At 35.2% G+C, this 26,992-nt stretch overlaps 1 protein-coding gene across 9 annotated transcripts in view; it reads left to right on the forward strand.

Moving 5' to 3' along the window:
* LOC112058620 (mitogen-activated protein kinase-binding protein 1) overlaps window positions 1–26,992 on the forward strand; it is a 134,309-nt gene that overhangs the window by 50,391 nt on the left and 56,926 nt on the right. For 2 of the 9 annotated variants that reach the window (XM_024099530.2, XM_052882736.1), the window contains exon 2: window positions 14,695–14,925. The exons of 5 other annotated variants lie outside the window; for them this stretch is intronic. In XM_024099530.2, coding sequence (XP_023955298.2) covers window positions 14,857–14,925 — 69 coding nt within the window. In that variant the 5' untranslated portion in view covers window positions 14,695–14,856. The remainder of the gene's footprint in view (window positions 1–14,694; window positions 14,926–26,992) is intronic. 2 more of the 9 variants (XM_024099529.2, XM_024099531.2) reach the window with 1 other exon arrangement.

A 26,992-nucleotide genomic window follows, 5' to 3' on the forward strand; every position in this document is an offset into this window, starting at 1 on the left:
AACTGTGTATTAAAAACTGGTTTACAGTTCCTGATGTAGTTGCTGTTTAAATAATTTTAAAAATAATTATATTTTGGTGTGTTTAAAAATAGACTAATTTAATTTTAACATAACATATAAAAGTACTCCATTCCAGTATTCCATTCGCGGATTCCATTCAAATTATTAAAAGTAGATTACTTAATAAATTCACTTTTGATGAACAATGTTTTGGACAAGGGACCATTCACAAATAACAACCGTAATAATGTCACACGAGTTTTATGTGTAATGATGTCACTCACATCCGCATATTTTGTGTGTCCCTTTCCCTGGTGTGACGTCACTTATAACGAATCAATAATTCTTTACCCGAGAACGTGCAGTTTTAACTGTACAGTTTTGTCTAATCGAAATTTCAATCAAAAACATTGAAAAAATAAACTGTACAGATAAAACTGACGGACACTACACTACACACGGACGATTTAACTGAACAGTTCGACCGTGCAGTTTTGACTAAATGGTCAAAACGTTGTTTTGTGTAATACGGTTTAAGTGGAAACATTCGTGATAAGCATAAGCAAATGCCTTAAATGATTACTTACAATTATTAACGTCAGTAATTTTAAATCTTTTAAATTTTTTCTCTCCTAAAAGGAGGGAGGCCTGGCCCTTTAGTGTGCTCGTTAAAATAGATTGATGATGATGCTGATGATTTTTTATGTTTCAGTGACATTGAAATGAAGGGTTTTAATGCTTTAGATTAAGAATTGGGCAAACGTGGTAGGCTATTAGGGTCTCTTTTTCTGAGAGGAGACTCTTTAACAGTAAGCCGAATATGGGTTGTTAATGATGAATGGTTTAGGTTTATATGCGTCCAAACAGGAAGCTTAATGACTCCCCCTCTAATGTCACACATTGTTCGTCTCTCTCTCCTTCAATAAATGACGGAAGTTATGGATATACCCCACTGAATCTCACGTGATACACGGTACAGGAAAATCTTTTACCCGGCTACGAGTGCAAAGGCGGGGCGTGTCAGCGGACTGCTAATGTGTTATTAAATTTAATTACGACGCCCCCAGTAGACAGGACGGAAGGCAATTGAATAATTTCGTATAATAATGCAGCGTGAAGTAACTGGAGTTGCACGAGCAACAAAAAGCTCAGCTGCGTAACGTTTAATAACTGTTACGGTGTTGTGCAGTTTAAATTATCATGAGAGTTGTTTGTTGGGTACGAGTAATGATGCCACAGTGGATATGAACTCTGCATTTGATTCGAAGGGCGTCGGTTTTATTCCGGTCTGGGGCATGCACCTATAACTTTTGAGAAATGTGCATTTTAAGAAATTAAATATCACGTGTCCCAACGGTGAATTAAAACATTCTCTACGTGTGTGAAGTCTGCCAATCCGCATTGGGCCAGCGTGGTGAACTATTAGCCTAACCCCTCTCATTTTGAGATGAGACTCATACTTAACAGTTGAATATAGATTGTTAACCAATTGGGTTTTATGCGAATCTCTTAAACGAATAAACAAGTTTAGAAATCCGTTATCAAGGATTGGTCAATGTCATGGTAGATGAATTGTTTCGATACTTGATTTGATTTCTTAATCGAATTTAAAAATTGTACTATAGCTTAATTAGAATTTTTGGTTGGTCTTTGAAAACAAGAAATAATAAATATAGTTCAAGTACATATTTCTCGAGAATCGCCTACTGTGCCATAAATATTTTAAATTGTTATTTAAAAACACAAAATTCCTTCCAACAAATAACAAATTCCTTTCTCAATAAATAATCCGTTTAACAGAATGCAATCTGTCGTTTTCAGTCAATAACGTAACAGGTTTACAAGTTTAGATTAGTTTTCTTTTCTCACAAACTTTTCCGTCTTCGTTTTCTTTGTAGCATCTTTGTATTTAAAAATCTTATACTAGCGGATGGCCGCTACTTCATCTGTACTTCATCTGTGTGACATTAGGCTTTTAACTAAACTATTTATCTACGTCCAACTTTGATGATATAAAATTATATTATTACATTTTCTTTGACCATCCAATTAAAATTTTTATTCAAAGTATAGTTATTTATTTATTATTTCAACTCTCTAATTCAACAAAGATTAAATTATTAATTTAATCTTAAAGAAGATTTTAGATAAATAAGATTTTTATTTTACAGACGTTATAATCACTAACCTTACGCTTACGTTTATGGTCTTTGTTGTTCAAACCAACAACATTGCGAATTCGTCATGCGTAGGTTGTATTGTCTAACGATTATGCAACTAAACACTTTGCTTTAAAGTTCTGTTTGCTAATTTAGCGGATAGTGGTTTTTAAGGTTAAATATTGTATTTTGTTAATTTTGTTTAAAAGACAAACGAGCGAATGTGCCAATGAAAATGCTCTTCGAAATTACGCAAATTGTTTACATTTTTTTAGTAAGTAATAGATTTTTTACTCTACTTTAAATATAGTATAAGATATTATAAGAAAAATAGAAGGCAATCGACGATAGCGCAGGTAATTTGCAATGTCCTTATGTAATCCTCAAGATAAAAACTCAATACAGCGAACACAATAATGTGAATGAATTGCGAATCTAAAGATGGTCTATAATTACTCGAGGGGTGACGTAAGTGTAGCCATGTTACCGAATCGGTATAATGTAGTGCGTGGATTGAGATACATTTAACAATGAGCGATAACAGTAATGTTCTATGGAAATACTTACGGTTATATGTATTAGGTTTTAGCTCTTTATTAGAATTAAATTTGATGTGAACTAATATTCTTTGGTCTTTCCACACTTTGTTACCATGCACCCACATTAGCTTATCTCTTTCCATGTTGTCAGCATGACCAATGGCAAATGGCCTTTCCTAAAAAATAGAGTTACTATGCTACAGTTAATGAAATCTGTAATAATTAACATTGCATGAAACTCTGTGTGATTATAATAAACCTCCCAAAAAATTATAATAAACTGTTCTTTCATTGCAAACATGTTAAACAAATAAACTCTGTTTTTGCAAAGCGAAACAAAAAACTTTTTAAGCAAGCCAAATACTTCGAAGTACAGCCTTCAATGGTAGGCGTCCACACGATCCGCATCGGACGCATTTGTATGACTTTCTATACAAATAATACTAAAATCCGTTTGATGTGATGCGTCCGATACGTACGATGCGGATCTGTGGACGAATATGAGTTTGTTAATGACTTCAGAACTTCTTTTGTTGTCGCTGACACTTATTTAATAATTTTGTCTTATCAAACAAGTCATACTATATTGAGAAATTTAAAGTAAATGGTAGTTAATTCAATTTCAAGCATCACGTTTCAACACCATAATCATTGTGTAAAAGTGGTTTAACGCGGCTAGCGTGTACATAAATTACTATACTAAAATAATTTTGCATAGATATTAGGTGTACTAGTTCGTAACATACATTCTAGGTAAATTTAACACACTGCTGGCAATTTAAAAAGCAATCATCCAGCTGGGTGAACTCGGTAATGTCAGCGGTAGCACGACTCTAATCCAGTCGGAATTATGAGAAAGAGTAAGCCTCGGTAGGAAATAACATTAGCATTAGCTACCGAGATAAGCTAATGCTCACAAAGATTTTATACTATTACATATGTCACTAACGCGTCCAAAATGATGCGATCAAGGGTGGCTAATTGTCTTAATTTCATTTAGTCGCATAGTAAACAAAAAAGTTATTTAAACAAATAATACGTAAATATTGTCTACAATGGCGAGTTATCCATATCGTTGATTATTACGATGTAATCGGTTTAATATGCTGTTACTAATTCGAATCTGTCCATCCATTAAGTGCAACCGGTGCAATCAATAGATAATGCAGTAATCTTTTTATCAACCAATCAGTAAAATATTTTCGGAGAATCGTATTGAGGAGTATTATCCAATCACTGGCAAGTCCGAATGCAATGCGTACTGCATTTATATGTGAAATAGCGTCCCCTAAAAAGATATAATAACTGCTACTGTGGTTAGTATGACAATATTTTGATTAATTTTGGTCTTTAAATGTTCCGTCTTCCAATTTTCGTAATATTCGAATAAAATAGCAACGTAAAATTTACTACACAAGCTTCCTTAATACCAACATCGACTGTCTAAACATATATCACGGCAGGACTTGGCATGGCTTGTAAAGCATTTTTTTGTATCAATCTATTAACTATTAGCCCAGTGGTTTCATCCGCGTAGTCCCCGTGTCTATGGGAATACACGGATAAAACATAGCCTATGACACTCACAAACAACGTGGCTTTTTATTGGTTAAAAAATCGCTTCAGTAGAGCCAGAGACTACTCCCTACAACCTCATAAACTTTATCTATTTGTAATATTAAAACATGCTATAGAAATGGCTCCAAAAGCCAAGTTAGGTAGTATCAAATATCAAAAGTTCACGGTGTAAAAATAAAAGTACTATAAAGATAAACTGTGAAGGCGGTCTTTTTTATCTTTTAGAAGTCTATTGTGCTTTTCACCGGCTCTCCCATGTGAGCGCCGTGAAGCGTGCAAGGTCACCGCATCTCGTTAGCGGCCATTCAGGTGTTTCCCTTTGCTCCATCTGCTAACGAATGAATGAATGGCTTGAGTGTTGCCATAATTTACAATTTGATTCAATGAAGAGAAAACTTTTCCATTTCGAAATTAAGTTTAAAGTAATATTTTTTTTAACCAAAATCTAAATTGAGAAGGTTCTCATAGTGTTTAACATTTCATGTTCTTTGGAACGATGGTTTTTGGTTATTGATCCAAATTATCGAAATTTCTTTTTGTCACATCTAGTAAGACTAGGAAAATCATAAATGTATTAAAATTCTTTGATTTTATTTTAGATTTTAACATTTTTTATTTTTTAATCTCCTTTACAAACTGTATTATAGAATTAGCAAAAGTGTTATCTACGAGTATAAGTGCGTCTATCGAAAAATTCCGTGATGAAAAATGCATTGGCAGCGTCAATCATGCAAAGACTTCTCGCAAGTTATTAGATTCAGTTGTATATGCATCATCGTACATTGTCTTTCACTTTTGCTGTGGTTTTTAACAGATGATCGAATACACTTTTACGTCGGCTTTCTTTTTTAATGTGCGTGTATGGTAACAATAATATGTGCGTCTCAGATAATGGTACGTGTGTGTGAATGGGAGAGATGAAGTCTATTGTAATTTAGCCAAGCGCATTAATTGATACTATTTTTAACCGACTTCCAAAAAGGAGGAGGTTCTACGTTCGACTGTATGTATGTTTTACTATCTTCTATTAGTTCTGTATATTGATCTACATTGTACAGTACACAAATCTATGTATTGTCTGGTTTCATAGTTTGATCATAGTCTACTCTAGACACTTTATTATTTAAAATGTTATACTCAAAAAAAAACATACATACAGCCGAACGTAGAACCTCCTCCTTTTTGGAAGTCGGTTAAAAATAGCATATTGTTATCTTTCGTTTTCGTTTACAGACATGTTGACACACACTAATTATTTTATTTAATGAAGCTCCAATGTTAAATGTGTACATTTACATACTAAAGTTGAAATTACAGCTCAAATATTTATTGAAGTGAGAAAAGTCTCGCTAAGCGACGTTATAACAAACCTACTCTGACAATACCGTTAACCCAGCCATTAATGGCGTCGGTGTCAGACGACCGGAAACATTGCTATCTTGGTACCGGATACAACAGCTCCGCACTCAGGACCTCCATATTCCAAACTGGTTAATATAAACCTCCATTTCAAGAGTCCATAAAACCCTATATGGGATCTTGCGTTTGCGGAATCACCTTTATAAAACTTTATACGATACCACTGTGATTGTAGATATTTATAGTCTTAACCAAACTGTAATTACCTATCCTATTATAAGGAGTCAAAGAGTGCGTTATTTGTATTTTTTCCACATTTAGAAAGTGTATTTTAAATAACAATTTGGCAAGCTTTCCTAATCTTGCTCTCCAAGTTTATTGCGTGTGACTCATCTTCCAGAATATGCTTGTATTTTGGAAGATGAGTTGGAAAAACAAAAATATAATTTTTCACCATAGAATCACTTTAGAAACTTGGAGAGGTAAACATCATCTGTTGTGACTCTGATAACAACCATGTATCGGAATTGCGCCTGACCTCGTGACGATCATGTCAGATTGCAGTCATATCTGACCACAGTAAGAGTACGCAGTGCACTCTCCAATCATCATCTCCTTTTCCATTCCAATCAATTAGTGTGGTCGGCACAATATGTCATGCTTTTCCATTCAACTCTGACATAAGTCATAAGCTCATTGTTTACTCTTTTTACAATACATATTGTTAGAAATTTAATTATATGATGATTATGAATACATTGAATAACCTGTAGGAACTAGTTTGTTGAGCTGTATATTTTGGTCTGTGATAGTTAGTAGTTGCTTCATTTATGATTTGTAGTCTATGCTCGAAGAAAAAGATCAATGTCATGTACAATATATGATTGATCAGAGGATAACATTCGATGTAAAAATATGTTTTTTTGATAAAGTTATTAAACAAGTTTTTAATCGACATGCGGAATACAGAATTAATTCAGTTTGCCTGTCTTTTATTTCGCCTGTCTATTAATATCTTCTTTCACGTACTCCCACCATCTCTTATTTACCTTTCCTCTCTTCTTGTATCGTTCCTATTACAATTTCAACATCATTTGACCCTCCGCATCATATGTTCATTGCTCATAACTTGTTACTTATTAACTTATTTTGTCAATGGCGGACTTTCAGACTTTCTCTTACATACGAGTAGTGCACTGTTTTCAATATTCTATTTAAACTATTATTGACATTTTGGAGAGTTATTTGCTCCGACCAACAAAAATAAAGAATCCCTATCCTCGAAAAGCGTTGCAAAGGGATATGCAACGCTTTTCGAGGATACATCTCGCATGAAATATTATTTTATGACAAATATATTTAGGACCGGAGCGTTTTATAATTTTGGGTGTATAAAATTTACAGAAAGGCAGACAAAAGGAGTAAAACACTCTAATTAAATGATAGAAAGTGTGAAACATCGTTTTCGAACAGTGTTACCGGTTCAAAATGATCATGCTTTTAGATTCGATTGCCACCTGTCTTCGACACTTTCGACTTCTACCTTTCATGCAGTTTTGCACCACTTTGTTATAAGTACTATATTGTTGGGATACTTAAGGAATCTTTTTAATCCTGCAAGACATTAGCAGACGGCCGCGAAATTACCGAAAAAAACATTTTGATTATGAACTCAAAAAATTATACTAATGAAGATTTTTAATCTCTTTATTTATTCCGATTGGTATGAAATTTTACTTATCAAACGAGTATAAACAAAATTCGCTCTTGTTCACTTCGTGCCCGTACTACTATGTTTTCTGTGCCGAGAGATACGTGCACATTATGGGTACCTACTTGAAAGTGAACTTGCCTCTATTAGATTGTTTGCTTGCCACTTATAAACCACTTTCGATATCGCGTCTTGTAAACTATAGTTTTTGTAGATATACTGTATGTGTGAGGTAACGTACACTCGATAGTGAACAGTGTATACATCTCTGACATACGAGAGGCGTAAGGCCGGGTTCCCACTACGCAGGACCAAATTTACAGGTAGAAACTGCAGGAAGGGCTAGTCAGGCAAAAATATTGAGCCTGGTATTTTTACCAGGCCTCCGCACAGGTCCAAATTTAATTGACTGTACGATTTTCTTGTAGGATCTTTCCGGTGTCCGGTTTTCGGAAAATCTGCCAGTCCTGCGTAGTGGGAACCTTACCTAATAAGTTGGTTGATAACAAATTCTCGTGACCCGTTCATTTCATTGGAATGTAATGTAAGCGTGGCCTATTGCAATTTAGTGGAACGCACGCTTAGTGAAAGGCCCTAAAATGCTTTATATGATATAACCATGAAATGCCATGAATGGTTGGCAAGGCAATGGGCAATTGGTTAAGGGAATCTTTTGATGCTTCCATTGATTTTTTGAACTCTGATTTAACATCAAGTCTTAACTAAATAGAAATAAAATAGACCTGCATTTACCCAGGACTTGATGGTGATCATACATATTTGTTTACTATTTGTATTGTTTTTCACATGCTTAACAACTGTGTTAGTTTCAATAAGAGGTTCAAAGTTATGGTAGGCAAAACCTGTGCATAAAAAATGTGTTTTTAGCCTAAAAACTCGTTTCACCTTCAAAGTTTATCGGTTACCCACATCGGTGCTGTATTGTATTTGAATCACATTATTCCAATTTGCCTGCCAGACTGTTGCCTTTTGTTTGTTTTTGGATGATAAAAGAAACATAACTTAACATTTCATATCCCTTACTGAATGAATCTATGGATTTAGTGTACATGTCTTCTTCTACCTACTTTAAATTTAACCTCCTTCTTGCAAGTTTCAATCCTGGGCAAATTAAAAAAAAAAACTGAAAAATGAGAATCGAATAATTTTTCAGTCAATTTTCGTTTATGGTGGTGACTTAAATGGACATATTAAAAGTGATTAAATGGAATGGTTTTGAACTTATTGTTGTCATACGATATTAGATAATATAAATTTAGCATTATTGTATTGCGAATGTATTAGGAAAAGATGATTTTGTATTATTATCTATTGTTCTCTATATTCTCTCAAATAGATAGTTTCCGTTGTTTATCATCATCTTTCCTTCTTGATTTCAATCTTGTAATCACGATTCAGTATATTTCGTCCTGACAATTGAGTCTATAACTGAATGTTATGGATTTTTAAGTTGTGTATAGAAATTCTCGTACCGTAAGCAATACTCGTAGAGATATAACTTCCGCGCTGGCGGCGGAAACGCCGGCAATCAGAAAGTCGTACCTTCGACTGCCTGCCTACGCAATCCGTCAGGTTTTATTGTCTTATGCTTGACTTCCGCGTTATCTTGCACTATTATAGAAACTAAATATATAGGAGTTGCTAATATTATAGTAAAAGGGAAAGTAACGACAGTAATAACACCTTAGACCTTCGTACATGTTTTAGGTATATCTTGTACTTTGCGTTTATGTTTATCACTTAATCCTTGGAACTTCTTTAATGTACTACAGATTAGTTACAGCTGGTTATTATTTAGAGGAGAATAGAGAGAGAAAGTATGTAGTTTAGGTGAACCTGTCTTATGAATTCTATTTTGCGACTCCAGCTTTAACTCTCTTTTTTTAGGGTTAAATTTGTATCTGCTTCCAAAAAAAATTGTAATCAAATTTAACCCAAAATCATTATAGATCATCATTGAAGGCGTGACTAGGGATTCATGCATTCGTGACCGCGTTTACAATCGTGACATGTCTACTAGAAACCGTTTAATAACTAGCGTTGTCTAATGACCGTGTCTCATTCTGCCAGCTTGTTGCACAAGGTCCCATTCTTACGTTTGCTGTTTACTTTGTTGCTGGAGCTGATAGCGAACGAGTCTCGGTTGTGTCGTTTTTAGTAAATATATTATGTTCACTTGAGCACGCTGCTGTGTTGTTTCGTTGCTGATTTCCCGAGGGATTAAGAAAATATTCCGCAAAGTTTTTACGTTATAAAATTCATTTGGAATTTTTTCGTTTTTGTAGTACAGTATAACAACAGATTGAAAAGCGGACAAAGTTAATGAAACATGTGGAATCAATCTTTCTGATAAAGACAAAACTGTTTAGAAAAATTTAATACTTAAAGCTGAATAGTACAAGGGAAAATGAAATCACAGAGAACAAGAGCCCAGTCTCCTTTGTTTTTCTGTTATCTTATCTTCTTGTTGTTTCTTGATATTGTACTTGCTTTTCGCTTAGTTGGATACGAAGAAGAGTGTATAACGTGGTGTCATAGAATGTGACTATTTTTTTATGTAGATTAAGACTGCCTACAATTTGGTGCTTCTGACTCCGACTGAAACTCCAAAACTACTCCACTGACTAAAAAAATCTTACACCATTAGAAAGCTACACATGTAACATGACATAAGCATAACATAATATAACGAAAGGATCGTGGATTTCATCCTAATCCTAACGATTTAGCCGAAAGATTGTAGTCAAGGACTAACTTGTAGAGAATAAAAAAAAAAGTTATATTTTACTTTATATATTGTGACGGGAACAAAAACTACGCGGGTTAAACAGAGGACGTCTGCTAGTGGTCTATAACTAGCAAATAGAACTCTACATGAAATTGGTAGATTCTCTCCTTGACGATTTATCGCTATCGATTAGCGAGCTCGAGAGAGCAAGTTTGTGTCACGACTGCGAGTAAGTCATGCGTGATTCTACGATATTACTTCTATTGACGGGATTCTTCAATGGATATTTGGAATTTACATAATTCTGTAAGTAAAACAACTGACACAAGAAATGGAGAATTTCATTTTATTCGGTATGTATGGTTAAACGTACCTAAATGTTAATAAATAATTTAACAAACAATACTTAGATTTTTGTAGCCTGTTTCGCTGTTAAAATTTCTTTATTTTGCAAGTTAGCAGCCTTTATCTTTTAGAGGCGCTTCTCACCTTCAGTTTTAAACCTTCAGTTTTAACTGTACAGTTTTGTCTAATCGCTGTTTCAATCAAATCATTAGAAAAGACTGTACAATAAAAACTGACAAACACTACACACTGACGATTTAACTAAGCAGCTCGACTGTTCAGTTAAAACTGCAGGTCTCTAGCACGGGTTAGACAGCTGTAATTTACTTTGTTAATTTAAACCCGGTATATGTACATAACATTTCGCCAAATCTCGAAATGTTCATACACAGAGTTTTCGTACATTCATTTGTGTACCTACACATATTTATATTTTTCAATAATTCATTAAGTACTCCCTCCAGAAATCACTGTAGCTCGTTTATTTAATGGGAATGAAAAGGCTTTTGAAATGCGTAGTTCTATTACTGTGCATGTGTATTTCGCTCGACTGCAATATGGTGCAGTGCTCTAACTTATATTCGCTTTTTGGGTTATTCAAATATGATTAAAAAAAACCATGCTACCCCAATGCGGGTTGGTTGCCTTCATATACGTAGAAAATTAAGAAAATTGTCAGGTATGCAGGTATCCTCACGATGTTTTTCGCTCACCGTTTGAGACAGTGATATTTAAATTCTTAAAATGCATGTAATTGTAAAGTTGGAGGTGCCCTGTACCGAATTCGCTCTCCGAATCGCAGGCAGAAATCATTTCCATTGAGCTATCATAGCCCATCTACAAATCATGTACTAGATAGCATTGCGCTGTTTCTTATGCATTGAACAAGCTACTTAGTTCTCTCTGTCCACCGTTTGAGGACACATTAAAACATCTACCTACAGTTGAAAAATCTCGACTCTAAATGGCAACCCACACGCAAAATGCCTTTCAAGCACTTGACCCGATACAATTGTTCTGATTCTTGTGTTAATGCTTTGAACGGCAAGGTTGCTACCGTTATAGTTCATACAATAAGGTTTAGATTAGTATAAAATAATATTCTTTGTATGTACGTGGGTACTCTAAGAGCAAATTAGGCTAAGAGCCTAGGAGGTACTCGTGATGATGATGATGAATATTATAAAAAGGAAAGATTTAATTGTTTGTTTCGTCATCAACCCATATTCGGCTCACTGCTGAGCTGCTGAGTGGATATGACCTCTGCCTCCGATTCCGGGGGGTGTAGGTATGAATCCGACCCGGGCATGCACCTCTAACTTTTCAGTTGTGTGCATTTTAAGAAATTAAATACCACGTGGCTCTAACGGTGAAGGAAAACATCGTGAGGAAACCTGCATACCAGAGAATTTTCTTAATTCTCTGCGTGTGTGTAGTCTGCCAATCCGCGTTGGGCCAGCGTGGTGGACTATTAGCCTAACCCCTCTCATTCTGAGAGGAGAGTCGAGCTCTGCAGTGAGCCGAATACAGGGTTGATAACGATTCTCATGGGAATGGGAATTGCTTAAATTGTTAGAGTATGTCGTACTATAATTTACGGGACATCCTGTATGTGGCTGTATATATTTTTCATAGAGGCGTCGTTTTAGTGTAAACTGGCCCTAATTTGTAGAATTCCATAAAATAATAATAATAATTGGAAATTGTAGTGCACCGTTTTATCCATAAAAGGTTTAACCGCCCTACAGTTAGTGCAGACTTTCTCCGGTGAAACCTAGTAGGAACATTAATTGAAACACTTTCTCGATCTGCCCATGCCTCCAGGCGTTGCACGTATTTCCCTTTTACAAAGATTCGGTGTTACATTGTTAACAGTTCTTTTGTTCTGACGTAACAGTCAGACTTCGCTTGCATATCGTACAACCTACTCGTACATAAGCCCTCATTCGCACGAGAGTTTTTTTAACGGACGTTAAAAAAACGGAGCGCTAAATGTATACAAATAATATTATAGACAGGTTAAACGATACACAAGTTAGTGGTGTTGTAGGGAGTGATGTCTGGATCTACTGAATCGATTTGGAAAATTCTTTTAAAACACAAACGCACAAAGTCACATACTACCTCTTTGTTAATAGTAGTACAGTTGACATGCATAGCTTATAAAGCTTAGTTTCTACAGTTTATTTTTATATTAGAGTCATGTTGAGTCGTGAGTCGTGACACATATGAATGTTGACCCGTACGGACCTCTTTTATACGTTTTAGAATTCACTTTAGGTAGGCTTAGTCGTGGCAAGTAGAAAAGTAGGCATTCCTAAACTCTAGACTCAATCCTAAAAAGACTAATATCGGTTTATGATGATTTGTTTTTCTTTTAATATTACTAGCGAAGTATTTAAATAAATAAACACTTGATTACAGCATCGGTGCTAGCAAAAAGTGTTAATTTCCTCTGGCCTTGCTCAATGTTAGAGCTGAGTATTAAAGGAACTAAATTATTATACAAGAACACACATTAGTAGGTAGGTAGCGTTCGTCGGATTGCCGCTTAACTAAAATTAAGATCTTTTCAATTTATAATAATATAATAAAGATGTTTGTGGTATTGTAGGAGGTAATCTTTGTACAGAAAGAAAGAATCTACTGAACAGTTTTAGAAAATTCTTTTACCACTAGAAAAGTTGTTTGTGGAGCTATATTTAATTGAACAATCGATTAAACTGTTCGATTAAATCGTCCGTGTGTAGTGTCCATCAGTTTTATTTGTATAGATTTTCTAATGATTTTGATTGAAATTTCGATTAGATAAAACTGGACAGTTAAAACTGACGGTCTTTTATTACGACTTTATTTTTTTAATTTTTCTTGACATATTTGTTGAAGTAAATAACAACATAACAACACGTGCAAGCGAAAAGATAACATCAATAATATGATAATATTAATCATAAATTCCTTAAATGGTCAGTATAATCTTATCTGACAGGAGACGACGTCATACACGATTTATCTTAAATCAGTCACTTATTCACTATATTTGACGTATGCTAGTTGACATAATATACGAAATTGAGATTTTATGTAAAAAATAATACGGAGGTCCTGGGTGTGATCCCCGGCTGGGCAGATTGAGATTTTTTTAATTTGTCCAGGTCTGGCTGATGGGAGGCTTCGGCCGTGGCTAGTTACCACCCTACCGGCAAAGACGTACCGCCAAGCGATTTAGCGTTCCGGTACGATGTCGTGTAGAAACCGAAAGGGGTGTGGATTTTCATCCTCCTCCTAACAAGTTAGCCCGCTTCCATCTTAGACTGCATCATCACTTACCATCAAGTGAGATTGTAAATTGTAAGGGCTAACTTGTAAAGAATAAAAAAAAATGTTTATTTTAATAGGTTGATAATAAAGACAATATAGTGAATAACCAGATGATGCTTAACTGTTTTTGTAATGTCTTGTGACTCATCATGATTTGTCAAATAACAGAGCACCAATACTAACCTACATTCAAAATCGCATTGGTCACGCTCGATTGATCACACCGTGTTAATGCGATTCCGATCACTAGGTCACACTAGTGCTCAAATCGTAATCGCCAGATAGTGGTAAAGACCGTGAAAATTACAAACCGTGTTCAATGTTGCCATTTCGAACTGTATTTTATTTTACTTTTACGTGATTAATGACTCTTATGTATAGATAGAACTTGACCTGTATTGAATGTAGCCTGTTTATCACACTATTATTATAAAGGCGAAAGTATGTGTGTGTGTATGTTTGTAACTCCTTTACGCAGTTATATAAACCGATTTGGCTGATATATTAAATGAAAATAGATTTTACCCTGGATTAATACATAGGCTCCTTATTATCCCGAAAAAACTTCAGGGTTCCCATGGAATTAGTGAAATTTTCTTTCGTACCAAAATTTCACCCGAACGGAGTTGTGGGTTCCTTAGTGAGATAATAATGTTTTAAGGATAGGTAAACATTTCTTATTTGAACAGTAATAGCTATCCATTAAATCTTAATTGTTCATCGATTGTGAATTAACTGGTTAAATATCTATGTTTGTCGTTTTACGAAATTTAATTAAAAACATTACACTGTTCCTAGAGATTTTGAGATGACATTATGCTATCGTTTTGAATGAACATTATGCTTTTCACCATTTTCTTGTTGTATTCTTAGAAGCGCCAATGCATCTAGAACCATGAAGTAAAAAAATCTTTTAATTTATAACAAAAATAGTTTTCTAGTTATCCAGAATCACCATTGTATTCTCTCGCGAACAATCTGCGACAAAACAATATCAATAATTGATAGTGTATTGTGTGGTATATATGTACAGTGAAAACGTGCGGTGTTTGAGTGTGTTCGTGGCATCAATGTGAGTGTGGGTAAAATGAGAAAATGGCGTTCATCGGGCCGAGGAATAGTGTGCCTGTCATCAAGGACAGCCTGCATATGCCCGCCTATGAGGTATGATATTTTTATAGAATTTAGAATGATTATGTACCTACGTCTAAGTTCTGAAAGGAGACTCGTGCTCAACAGTGAGCTGAAGTATGTACTTCAAAGAACCGTTGAACGTTAGTGTCTCAAGGTGCTGGAATTGCGATCCCGCACAGTGCACGGTCAACCTCCCACTAGGTGACTGACGATTTCAGGCGGGTTATGAGGAGCAGCTGGATACAAACGTCTCGAAACTATGTTGTTTGAATTATCCTTAAAGAAGCTTATGTTCAGTAGTGGACTTCCATTCCGGCTGATTATTATTATGAATCGGCTGATGATGACGATGTCTAAGTTGGTGATGTCTGAAGATCTAGAACTTTGCTACCATTTTTTCTGGTTCATTAGACTACTGTGCGTACTCCTTCCAATTCGATGCGCACTCATTCTAACTTCACAGGACGGACTGGAGTGGTAAAGTAAGTATCGAATCTGTAGCAAAACGAATCTGGCAAACTTCAGACTTGGTGTCAAATAGTGTATCCAATAGTCATAAATGGAGCTAGTACCATGTGCCTCTGATAAACTAATTTATAATTCTACTAATATTTGGTTTGTAACCTTAAACCGCAAAACACAGCTAGTCTCGTGATCTCTTGAAACAAAATCATCAAGCGCATCCACCGAGACCTAACTACGAGTAGGTAGGATTAATATAAATCGTTCGCATTCTATCACGTAAGTTCGTTCACTTGTCTGTCGTAGTGGCCAACCGGAACGGGTAAAGTTACACCATCATAGGAAGTAGATTCCGATGACTGTTATATTTTTTGGTAACAATTTCAGCTTGTTCATTAATCTTGAATTTCACGATCCTAAAAGCCAGTTTCTTCATGTAAAGCTGAAGTAACAGTAAAAGTAGTAAGTAGTGAAGAAGACTTTATTTCTCCGTGATTAAGACCGTCACTTTTGCTTTATGACGTTACTTTGACTGTTACTTACGATGAAGAAACTGGCCGTAAGAGCAAGTGACCTAGTAAACACCAGCAGACGCCCCGCGGTCGCTCGCATAGTACTCGTTCCCGCAAGAATAATATAAAATACAGCCAAAATATAACACCCAAACGTGACTTTACTAATTGCGGACTCCCGCAACTCCTTTCGAGTGAAATTCTGTTTTCTACAAATCCCGCGGGAACCATGGATTTTTCCGGGTTATAATGTAACCTATGTTCTTCTCCAAGATCCAATTTATACTGAACTTCATCCATATCGGTTCAACGGTATAGCCGTGAAAAGGTAACAGACAGACAGACTTCCTTTCGCAATTATAATATTAGTATAGTATGGATACCTGACTGTGAGAATGAATATTTTTAAGAGTTTACTTTAAGCAGGATGATAGCACTTATGCAATGAATCTCATTATCCTATTTACTTTGAATCAGCTGCTGTTTCAAGTGCAACGCCCACACTTCATTCCGTTTATTATGACGGTTTGCTTGTTCTTGACGATAGGTTGACCAAACATTTCCGATAACAGTATGAGATTTGCGATAGCAGTTGAGTTTTTGGCATTCGATTAACATTCGTTTACAAATTCACACTACAACCTTTCTTTAATATCATGTTATTAACTAGCTGACGACGCGCGGTTTCACCCGCGTGGCTCCCGTTCCCGTAGGAATACGGGGATAATATAGCCTATAGCCTTCCTCGATAAATGGGCTGTCTAACACTGAAATAATTTTTCAAATCGGACCAGTAGTACCTGAGATTAGCGCGTTCAATCAAACAACCAAACAAACAAACAAACTCTTCAGCTTTATAATATTAGTATAGATAACTAATTTATAATATAAATTGAGGTGAAGTTTCTGGTGAGGGTAATCTCTGGATTACTACTGTACTAATTTTAGAAATTCTTTTATAAATAAAAAGTATCTTTAGGTATCATAACGTTAAGGACTAACTAAAAAAAGTTATAATGGCATTATCAATAGTATTACTAATATTGAATCTAAATCAATATTTCATTGTTGTATTTCGTCTTTTCTCTTTGATTCCTCTTATGTTAATGTAAGTCACGGAATTTCTTTTGAAGGAGCTATTATTAATTGAAAATTTAAATGGAAGTATGTTGGGCTAATGTTGATTAGATTTAGATTAATTTATATAATTTCGGAGTCCTTTATTATACATATACTTGGTGACCCTACCGACCTCATTCCGTCCAGTGACTGACCAGTTTAATAGGTTTGACTTCTGAATTGTTTATTTGACGGACTGTGCTGATTGGGACACCTCTTAACTATAACTGTTTCATTGTTACTTAGGTCCTGATCCATTTAACAGCGAGATTACCCACTTAATTGACTGTAACTCGGTTCTCTCTATTTTCTTTCTAGTAGAGTCTTTCTTGTAGAGTCGACATTCTTTGAGGATTCGAATCTAGAGCAACTGGTTACTGTGTTATATTTTATTGTTGAATAAATAGTTCACATTATCAGTCACGCCACTAAAATTAATTGGTCTTTACTTATTAAAAAAGACAAATTACTTTTTTTGCTATTAATAATAACAATTTTTGAATTATGATTCAATCATGATTTCAATGACGTTACGTGTTCTTTGTTTTGTTTGTAACGTTGATAAAACGATTTTTTTACATACGCTATTGCCTACTAATTGTATAATATTACGTTTTTTTTCAATGCATTGCAAAAAGTTATGTTGTAATTGTAGTGCTTAACTACTTAATTTCGTAGACATATACAATAGAATATTAACTACTGGTTTATTCATGGTAACTAAGTACAATTGTAAAAAAAGTATTGTGGTTAGTAGTAGTTGTATCATTTACGTTACTTGGTCGTAGATTATCTTTTTTATCTTCATTTGCCTAATTTTTAACGGCCTACTGCAGGCCGCATCTCTTCTATGAAATATGGGATCTGAAGATAGATCCACCATGCTTTCTCGTTGTGGTGTGGCAAGGATATGGTGGATTTCTTTTTACCTGATGGTAAGTGATGATGCAATCTAATATGGAAACGGGCTAACTTGTCAGGTGTAGGATGAAAATCCACACCGATTTCGGTTTCTACACAATTACGGTGTAGATAATATTTATAGTGTTAATTAACACCTTCAGGATAGTGCTCCGATGTTGATGATAATGATCAGGACCAACGGTTTAACATACTCTCGGAGAGGTGGGTGTAACACCACTAAATTTCCAAATCCAGGTACTACCAGTATGTTAACAAGGTAGTGCCAATGAACAAGCAAGGATTCTTAGGATAGTATGTGTAAGGACCTTTGTCCTTACTGTAATACCAGTAAGTTACTGCTTCATCACTACACTATAATGGCCAGAACCGGACGTCCGATCTCCACCAACGACAATGATAGACTGACTCCGAGTATAATATGAGACAGTGAATATAGGTATCTATTTAGTAGACACAAACACTACAGTAGGTATGTCCTTGTGGCCCCCTGCCGGAGAAGCCTAAAATTTCAGTACAAGTAGTAGAGTAGCCCATCTCCTACCAGGGAGAGAGATAAACAGAGAATTAACCCCTTAATGTTGTGGTAAAGAAGTCATTTGTTCTGCAAAGTATTAGACGTATGTGTAAACTTGTAGACATATATTGATATAATCTGACAACTATCTAAACCGGATAGTGTACAATGTACATGTTAAAAACCGGTCAAGTGTGATTGGGTGTATGCAGTTCTTTTATTTCGTAAGTAGGTCTCTGGTGTAATGAATATTCAATGTTTCGGAGATAAGTGAGTATGCCAAGGATAGACTGACAGCTTAGTGTTTGCCCAACTGCCTTATATTTGAATTTTCATGGTGTTTGTTAATAAAAGGTTGTTTGTGAGGTTGTAGGGGGTAATCTCTGGATATATGGCACCAATTTCCAAAATTAAATTGAATATACTTTTATTGATGATGATGATAAATGATATTTGCGAGTGCTATGCGTAGGCTATGTTTTATCCCCGTATTCCCATGGAAACGGGAACTACGCGGGTAAAACCGCGGGGCGTCTGCTTGATATATATCACCCTTAAATTATAAATACTGAATACAATTTAACGTTGTTTTTCGGTATCTATCGAAGTGAAACCGTTAAATTGCAATTTTTAAACGTTAACTACAAACTTACAATTTAACGGTAACATAAACATATAATATGGTTTCTGTTAAGCTATACATTATATTGTTTAATAGACCTTTAGGGAAAATGGTTTAGATCCTAACGCCAGCCACTTACGATGGATCTCGTAAGTTGTGAACCATTTTCTCTTATTAACATTTTTGGATGATGGACTGTTTACTTATGATTCAATCGAAATTAAGATTATGATAGCTATAGCTTGGCAACGCACGATTTCACACCCGCGCAGTCTTTACCCTCGTCGTCGTCGTATATCATGGGAGTGTCATCAGCGAACTTGTCAGACTATAAGTAATGGGTTGTCTGTGGCATTTTTTGCTGCTTTCTTCGTAGATTGTAAAACAGCTAATATTACACAATTCGGAATTGTCAATGTCTCCACGTTATATCAGAATATCAGAAGCCCTGCGGCAAATTCTACGAATTCTTAAGTACGGTGCCGCACGGAATGTAGTTTGGTGGGTGGATCTACTATGTATATCTATAAAGCGTGTTTGTCATCAATTGACCGTAACCGGCAACCTGTTATATTGAAATTGAACGCAAAACGTAATCTTTAACTGTTATTAAAAGTAAATACGAATTGTTGAGCTCAAATTGAATGTAAAACGTAATGTTTACGTTTGTAACTGTAACGTGTGTAACTGCTTTTAAAAGTAAATATAAATTGTTTTGAAAAGAAAGAAATTGTTAATTTTAGCTGAAGTTTTACGGTTTCAAATTCTGCAGGAACCATTAGATACCACCGGGAAAAAAGGAAGCTTATGTTCTATTTCAAGGTCCCATTTTTTATTGTACCAAAATTTATCGAAATCATCTCAGCGGTTTAGTCATTAAAAAGGTAACAGATAAACGTAAATTCATTATAATATTATGGTATTGATGATATCGCCGGTACAGGTTTGCCAAAACAGAGTTTAGAAGGTCAAGTGCCATGCTCTCGTAAATAAAGAGTCTCATTGTAGAAAGTCACTTTAGTAGAGATGGGTAGGTACAGTTACGTACAATATTGAAAAAGATGAAGCTTCTTAGTTCAGCTCGTTCGGTTTATGACATTATGGTAGGCGTCCACTGATCCGCATGGCGCGTATCGGACGAAGTGCATCAAACGGATTTTGAATTTTACGGTAGAAAAAATCCGTTTGATGTGGATTGATGGACGCACGTATGACTTTCTTATAGAAAGAATACTAAAATCCGTTTGATGCAATGCTTCTGAAGCGTACGTTGCGGTACGTTCCGTGAATGCCAGGCGATAGGGTCTATAATACTATAAAATAAATGGTCTTAGCTATAAAATAGCCTTTATTACTGCTGGTTAGTTACATTTACATTTTCAAGTGGTTAATTACATTTATACATAATTCTTATTCATTAGCAGCTTGTCCTTCGACATAGACCTCCCCTAAAGATCTCCACTTTTCTCTGTCCCTCGCCATTATCATCCACTCGGGACCGGCGACCTTTTTAAAATCATCCTTCTAACGTTTCACCTGCCTTCCTTTATTCCTCTTACTATCCCTAGGATACCATTCTGAAATCCTTTTTGTCCATTTCTCGCCCTTTTCCCTATATATTCTTAGCTATATAATCTTAGCTATAAAATATGTTAAATGCAATATTACGGTCCGCCTACGAATGAAATATGCACGACCTTCAGCATGTCGTAATGTCGTAAATGTTCCAAGTAGGTAACAATAAATAAGTGATCATTTGTCACCTGCACATTATATTCGATGAGCGGCACTGATTTATTATTCCATTGAGATGATCGACGCGACGTAAATAAAAGACGTCATCGCGCCGTGGCGATAACCATGTATAAATAAAAAAAATCTAGAACTGTGAGAACGCCGTTGTATAGCATATTAGAACCACTAACCGTGCTACAGAACTACAGTTTCAACTGAACAGTCGAACTGTTCAGTTTTTTATAATGATTTAGATTATATAAAACTGTACAGTTAAAACTGATGGTCTGTAGCGCCTCTTTGTAGGAGATATTAATAATTTGGACAATCTTCTTACTTGCTGCATAGATTCTTTACTAATGATTAGACTTATCACCTGTATATAGTCACATTAAATGTGAAAGTGAGTTTTCTTTTTTTGTTACGTTTTCACGGCATAACCACTGAGGCGATTTTAAAAATTATTTCTTTAATAAAAATACTACATTATCAGCGAATAACATCGGTTTCGGTTTAAAGATATTTATTTCTCCAAAAAAGAACGTACTGTTCACTTAACTTAGAGTTAACATATCGTCATTTTTGCAGACAGCATGCATTATTGTAACAAAATTTTAATTACATTGTTTTTTCAATATTTTGTCCAAGTTTGTGAGGATGTAGGATTTAATCGATTTCTTGAATGCTTTTATGTTATTTAACTCCTTAATGGAGTTTGGCAGATTGTTATATAACTGAGCACCCTCGCATAATATGTTTTTATTTCCATAGGTTTTTGTCCGTGGTCGCCAAATATTGATTTTATATTTATTCCTGAGATTGAGCTTGTTAGTCCTATGCTTAAATGTTATAGTAGAATGTAGTGTGTTGGTCATGATTTTTTTAATTATGAGACAGGTATTGTATGTGTATAGTTGCGTGATATTGAACAGTTTTGTTTTAGTGTAAAGATCTTTTGTTGGTGTGTAAAAATTGTAATGAAATAGTGTCTTGATTAATTTGTTTTGTGTGCGTTGTAATTTGTTAAGATGTGTCTGTGCAGCAGTTCCCCAAATTTCTATTAAGTATTCCAAATGTGGCTTTGCTAGAGCGTTGTAGATAGTTTTTCTTACTTTGTACGGAATGCAATTCGATATTCTTCGTAAGACACCTGTTAGTGATGTTAATTTTGAAATTTGTTGATCAATATGAGAGTCCCAAATCAACTTGTCATCTATTATTAGGCCTAAATATTTTTCTGCATGAGATCTTTTAATTTTAATGTTGTTGATTGTAAGTGGGTTAAAATCTAGAATTTTTTTATTTTTAGCTTTGAATATCATGTAAGATGTTTTAGTAGTGTTGATTGTTAAAAGATTATACAAGAAATATTGACTTAATTTGTCTAAATCACTTTGAGCTTGTGCAATTGCTTCATGAATAGAGTGTGCAAAGTAAAATAGGCACGTATCGTCTGCATAGAGGGTTAGCTGTCCTGATAGGTTAAGATTTATTATGTTATTAACATATATAAGGAAAAGTAATGGTCCTAAAATCGAGCCCTGAGGAACACCGCAAGTAACTAATTGAGAATTGCTTTTATTTTTAGATATTTGTACTATTTGTTTACGATTATTGAAATAAGAGGCAAAAACGGTTAGTGCAGTCCCAAGAACCCCGATGTTAGCTAGTTTTTGTAAGAGCTTTGGGTGGCTCACAGTATCGAATGCTTTTTTTAGGTCTATAAACACTCCTAAGCACACATGATTTCTATCTATATTAGTTTTTATTTTTGTAACTACGTCAATTGCTGCACATATTGTATTGGATTTTGGCCTAAACCCATATTGCTGTTCAATCAAAAAGTTTTTTTCATTTAAATATTTATTTAATCTGTTATATATAACTCTTTCAAAAACTTTAGAGACTACGGGCAATACTGATATGGGTCTGTAATTGCTGGGATCGGATTTTGACCCAGCCTTATGGATTGGAGTGACTTTTGCAATTTTCAAGCTATCAGGAAAAACCCCGTCTGTGAGACACTTGTTAATACAATTTGCGAGACTTGAGGCAATTACATTTTTAAGGCATTTCAAGGCTTTTGAGGTGATTCCATCGATACCCGCACTTGTATTGCTGTCTAAGTTGTTGATAATGTTTTTTACTTCATTAGGACTACATGGCTCGAATTCACTTAAAGTTATATCATGATGATAAGATTCTTTGTACATAAGAGTATGAGTTAAATGTGCATGATATTTATGTGGAATGTTGTTAGCTAGTTCTGTACCTACAGTTAAAAAGAAATCATTAAATGTTTGACAAATTTTATCTCCATCTGTAATAATGCCAGATGAAGTGCTCAATTTTGGGGGTGCACAGTTATTTTTTATTTTATTTACAGCTAAAGTATTGATTAAGTCCCACATCTTTTTAGGTTTATTAAAACATTTTTTAAATTCCTCAGTGTAGTAGGTTTTTTGAGAGTCCTTAATCAATTCTTTCACACTTATTTTTTCAAGGTTATATTTGCTTAATAAATCTTCATTTTTGCTATTTTCTTTTAGACTTTTCCAGACATTATTACGTCGGTCTATCGCTTTAATTATATCTTTATTAATCCAATCCTTCTGTGGCAGATTTAGTACTTTGCTCTTCACTATATGGTTCTGTTTTACTTGTTGTTTTATGTAGTTATCTATACATTCAAAATTTTCATTTATAGGTGGTTTAGTTTCTGAAGAACTCTTTTGTAAGCCATCGTAATCAAGAGCAGTATACTGAACCCGCTGAAGTTCTTGTGGCGCACATCTGCATACTTCTACGTATAATTGTTTGTGATCGGATAAAGACGATTCTACAATTGATTCTACATAGGTTATATTTTATCATGAAGGTGGAACCTATGCGAATGAAACCACTGGCCGTTTGCTAGTACATATATCAATATTACACTCAGTATTAGGAAAACGTGATATGATCTCTGCCTCTGCCTCTGGGAGTGGGTTCGAATCCAGTCCGGGGCATGCACCTCCAACTTTTCAGTTGTGTGCATTTTAAGAAATTAGATATCATGTTTCTCAAACGGTGAAGGAAAAACATCGTGAAGAAACCTGCATATCAAAGAATTTTCTTAATTCTCTGCGTGTATGAAGTCTGCCAATCCGCATTGGCCCAGCGTGATCGACTATTGGCCTAACCCCTTTCATTCTGAGTGACGACTCGAGCTCAGCAGTGAGCCGAATACGGGTTGATAATGATGATGATGATTAAGAAAAAGAATTCGTAGACATTTGTTTTATTTCAAGTCGTTGACACAGTGCAAGGTCACAGGTTTATAGTAATTATAGTATAGATCCGCGTAATCGATTTGTAACGGTAGCTAATCGGATCCATAGGAATTATCTCTTTACTCGTACTGTTTGCCATTGCTAAGGCTTCACGGCTAAGCAAACACAATAATACGTTCTTCCACATCAGTGATCGTTGTTTACCTTGCGAAATTAAGAATGACTGCTCAAGAGTATGGTAAATACGCGTACAGTAGGGTTCTTTAGCTATTATTATAGTGTTAGCCTAACCCCTCTCATTCTGAGAGGAGACTCGTGTTCGAAAGTGAGCGGAGTATGGGTTGTTAGGCCTAGTTCGGACTACTTTAGTATTTTAGTCGAGTAGGAACAATTTTTGGTTTTAAAATACTAAAGCAGACTGAACTAGGCCTTAGTGATGGTGATGTAAAAAAAACCTTTGTTTATTATGATATTTCCAAGTTATTAATGATTAGTAATATGAACTTCACTCAAGGAAAGATCATGCTCTACACAAGCTGTGCTGTGTTGGAAAAATTAATAGATTCTATAAGCAACGTACCGACACATAACTAGTAATTGAAAATAACCATAGCATATGCCATAAAAGTACCGCTTTCGACTTTTTAAATAATCGTAATACCTGCAAACACCAATGACTAAAAACGGCTATATCTTGGCTATATATCATAACCAATTTCAACATATAATATGTACTATCCATTTTGCGATTTGCTCATTTAAAATGCATCGAGTACATTACGTAATAAACATTTGTACAAACATTCAAAACAAACAGTCACTTCACACGTCTATCTAAATATCCAGTTTGCAATCGATAAATGGTAGCTTCTTTTTGTGCGCAGTCCGAGTTCGCGCAACAGTCACACCCGTAATGAGTATGTTCCATGTCACTGACCAATAGGAGCGCTTGCTTTCATTTAGGCGTAAATAATAACATTCAGATGATGAGCAAGCATCTAAAGCTTTTAGTCCATAATACAAAATAGTTAATCTAAGCTTAGAATTAAATTCGGTTCGATTTGGATTCTTGACTGACAAATAAAATGTCACGTATGTCTAGTGATAAAATCTGGCTTCAGATCGTGAGCGTCAATGGTTTGAAGACCTGGGTCGGTCGGTCTATAAAATGTTGAGCTTTTCTTTCCATTACCAGCCTAAAGTTGTGATGTTGTTTGTGTTTCTAGTTCGTACAGTAAATATTTGGAATGCCCTTCCGGCGTCCGTAATTTCTGACACTTATAATTTGAATACCTTTAAAGCAAGAGTGAATAGGCATATTCTAGGTAAGCGCGCTCCAACTTAGACCGCATTAATGCTTTCCCATCAGGTTTAATTGTAGTCAAGCGCAAGTATTGCATAAAAAAACCCAACTATGGTCGTGTGTCTCATTATCAATAACATCTGATTGTGATCGTTGCGTAGTCAAACTTTATACCCAACCCAAAAATTTATAACCTAAAATAGTCTCGCCAACCCGCATTGGAGGCTCTTGGTTTAAATTCCCTCTTTCATAAGGATGCTGGCTTAGGCTGGTTGTAATGGTCCATTAAAACAACTATGATGATTACGAAATGTAACTTTATCATAAATATTTGTGTATTTTCGTTGTAAATAACAATGAGTATGCATTATGACTCTCACAAGAATGTTAAAAATATCAAACCAGTGCATACTTAATAGGAATAATGTAATACACTTAACAAGTTATGCAAATCTGAAGGTCCATTCAATAACATGTGACGAAACGCCGAGAGAATCGTTTCAACACAAGACGCACGAGACAAGTTAGAAGTTCACCCACGCGAAATTAATCCGAGAGCTTTCTAATTGTAAGAGTTTGTAAAATATTGTTTTTGTCTTGTTATATTTCCTTCGATATAATCGACTTTTGGATTACAACGATGAATTTTCGAAGCGGGTGAACGAAATGGATTTGGGAAGCTCGTTCATTTTCGTGATATACAGATGAAAGTTCATCAGAAGGTACATCTCAACGTTTTATTGGCTTACCTCGAAAATTTTTGACCATCGTGAAATATAGTTGATAATTGGCAGGGGGGTAGTTGGTAGACGTCTGACAATAATGGATTTTGCAAGAAGGCTGGATTAAGGAGATCTTACAAATTTCGAGTTTATACTATTAGAAAGATACATGTATAAATTGGCCAATTTGTAGTTTACCGCCAAGAGCTCTTGACTATTTTGCATAATAGTCAAGAGCTCTGGCGGTTTACAAGATTTTCAAGTGTCGTATCTACTCGAAAATTTGGAAAATTTTGAAGTTGTACAGTAACTGACAAGCACCGCAATTTATATTAATGAGAAGCTACATGGAAACTCCTTATTCTGAGCAGGGAAATATCGTTTTCCGTAAAGTTTTGCGAAATAAATGGCATCTGTAACCTGGGTAATGGTCCAACTAGCGAAGATATATTATATCAATCGATCTTGATTTACACTTAGTGAAAGTGTTCCGTTACGATTATTAATTTTAATTGCAACATTCAACGTTCATTGGAAAGTTCACAATCTACAGAAAAAATACGGTGTTATTAATCGAAATTGACGTGCGATTATCTAAAAATTTGTTTTGTTTTGTACTGCAAAAAGTTAATGTCAAACTTTTCCAGCTAACAAGCAAGCTCTGATAAAATTCTCAAAGTCTGCAAAATTTGTGCAAAAGACCTTGTGAGATAAATGACAAGGACGCGAATGTACACAAGGCCTCTGAATGTGCTAAGGACGACCGGTTTAGCTTTGGCTCGTGTGGTTTCCTGTTTATAGCGACACCTGCATTTTGTTGCAGTTTCATTGTTTTGATTTTATTGTTGTACTAGTGGACCCGGTCAAGCTTCGCTTTGACTTATGTGCACTTCTTCTCTATCCCTACTCTACA

This window comes from Bicyclus anynana, chromosome 8, assembly GCF_947172395.1.
Source record: "Bicyclus anynana chromosome 8, ilBicAnyn1.1, whole genome shotgun sequence".
Lineage (NCBI taxonomy): Eukaryota > Metazoa > Arthropoda > Insecta > Lepidoptera > Nymphalidae > Bicyclus > Bicyclus anynana.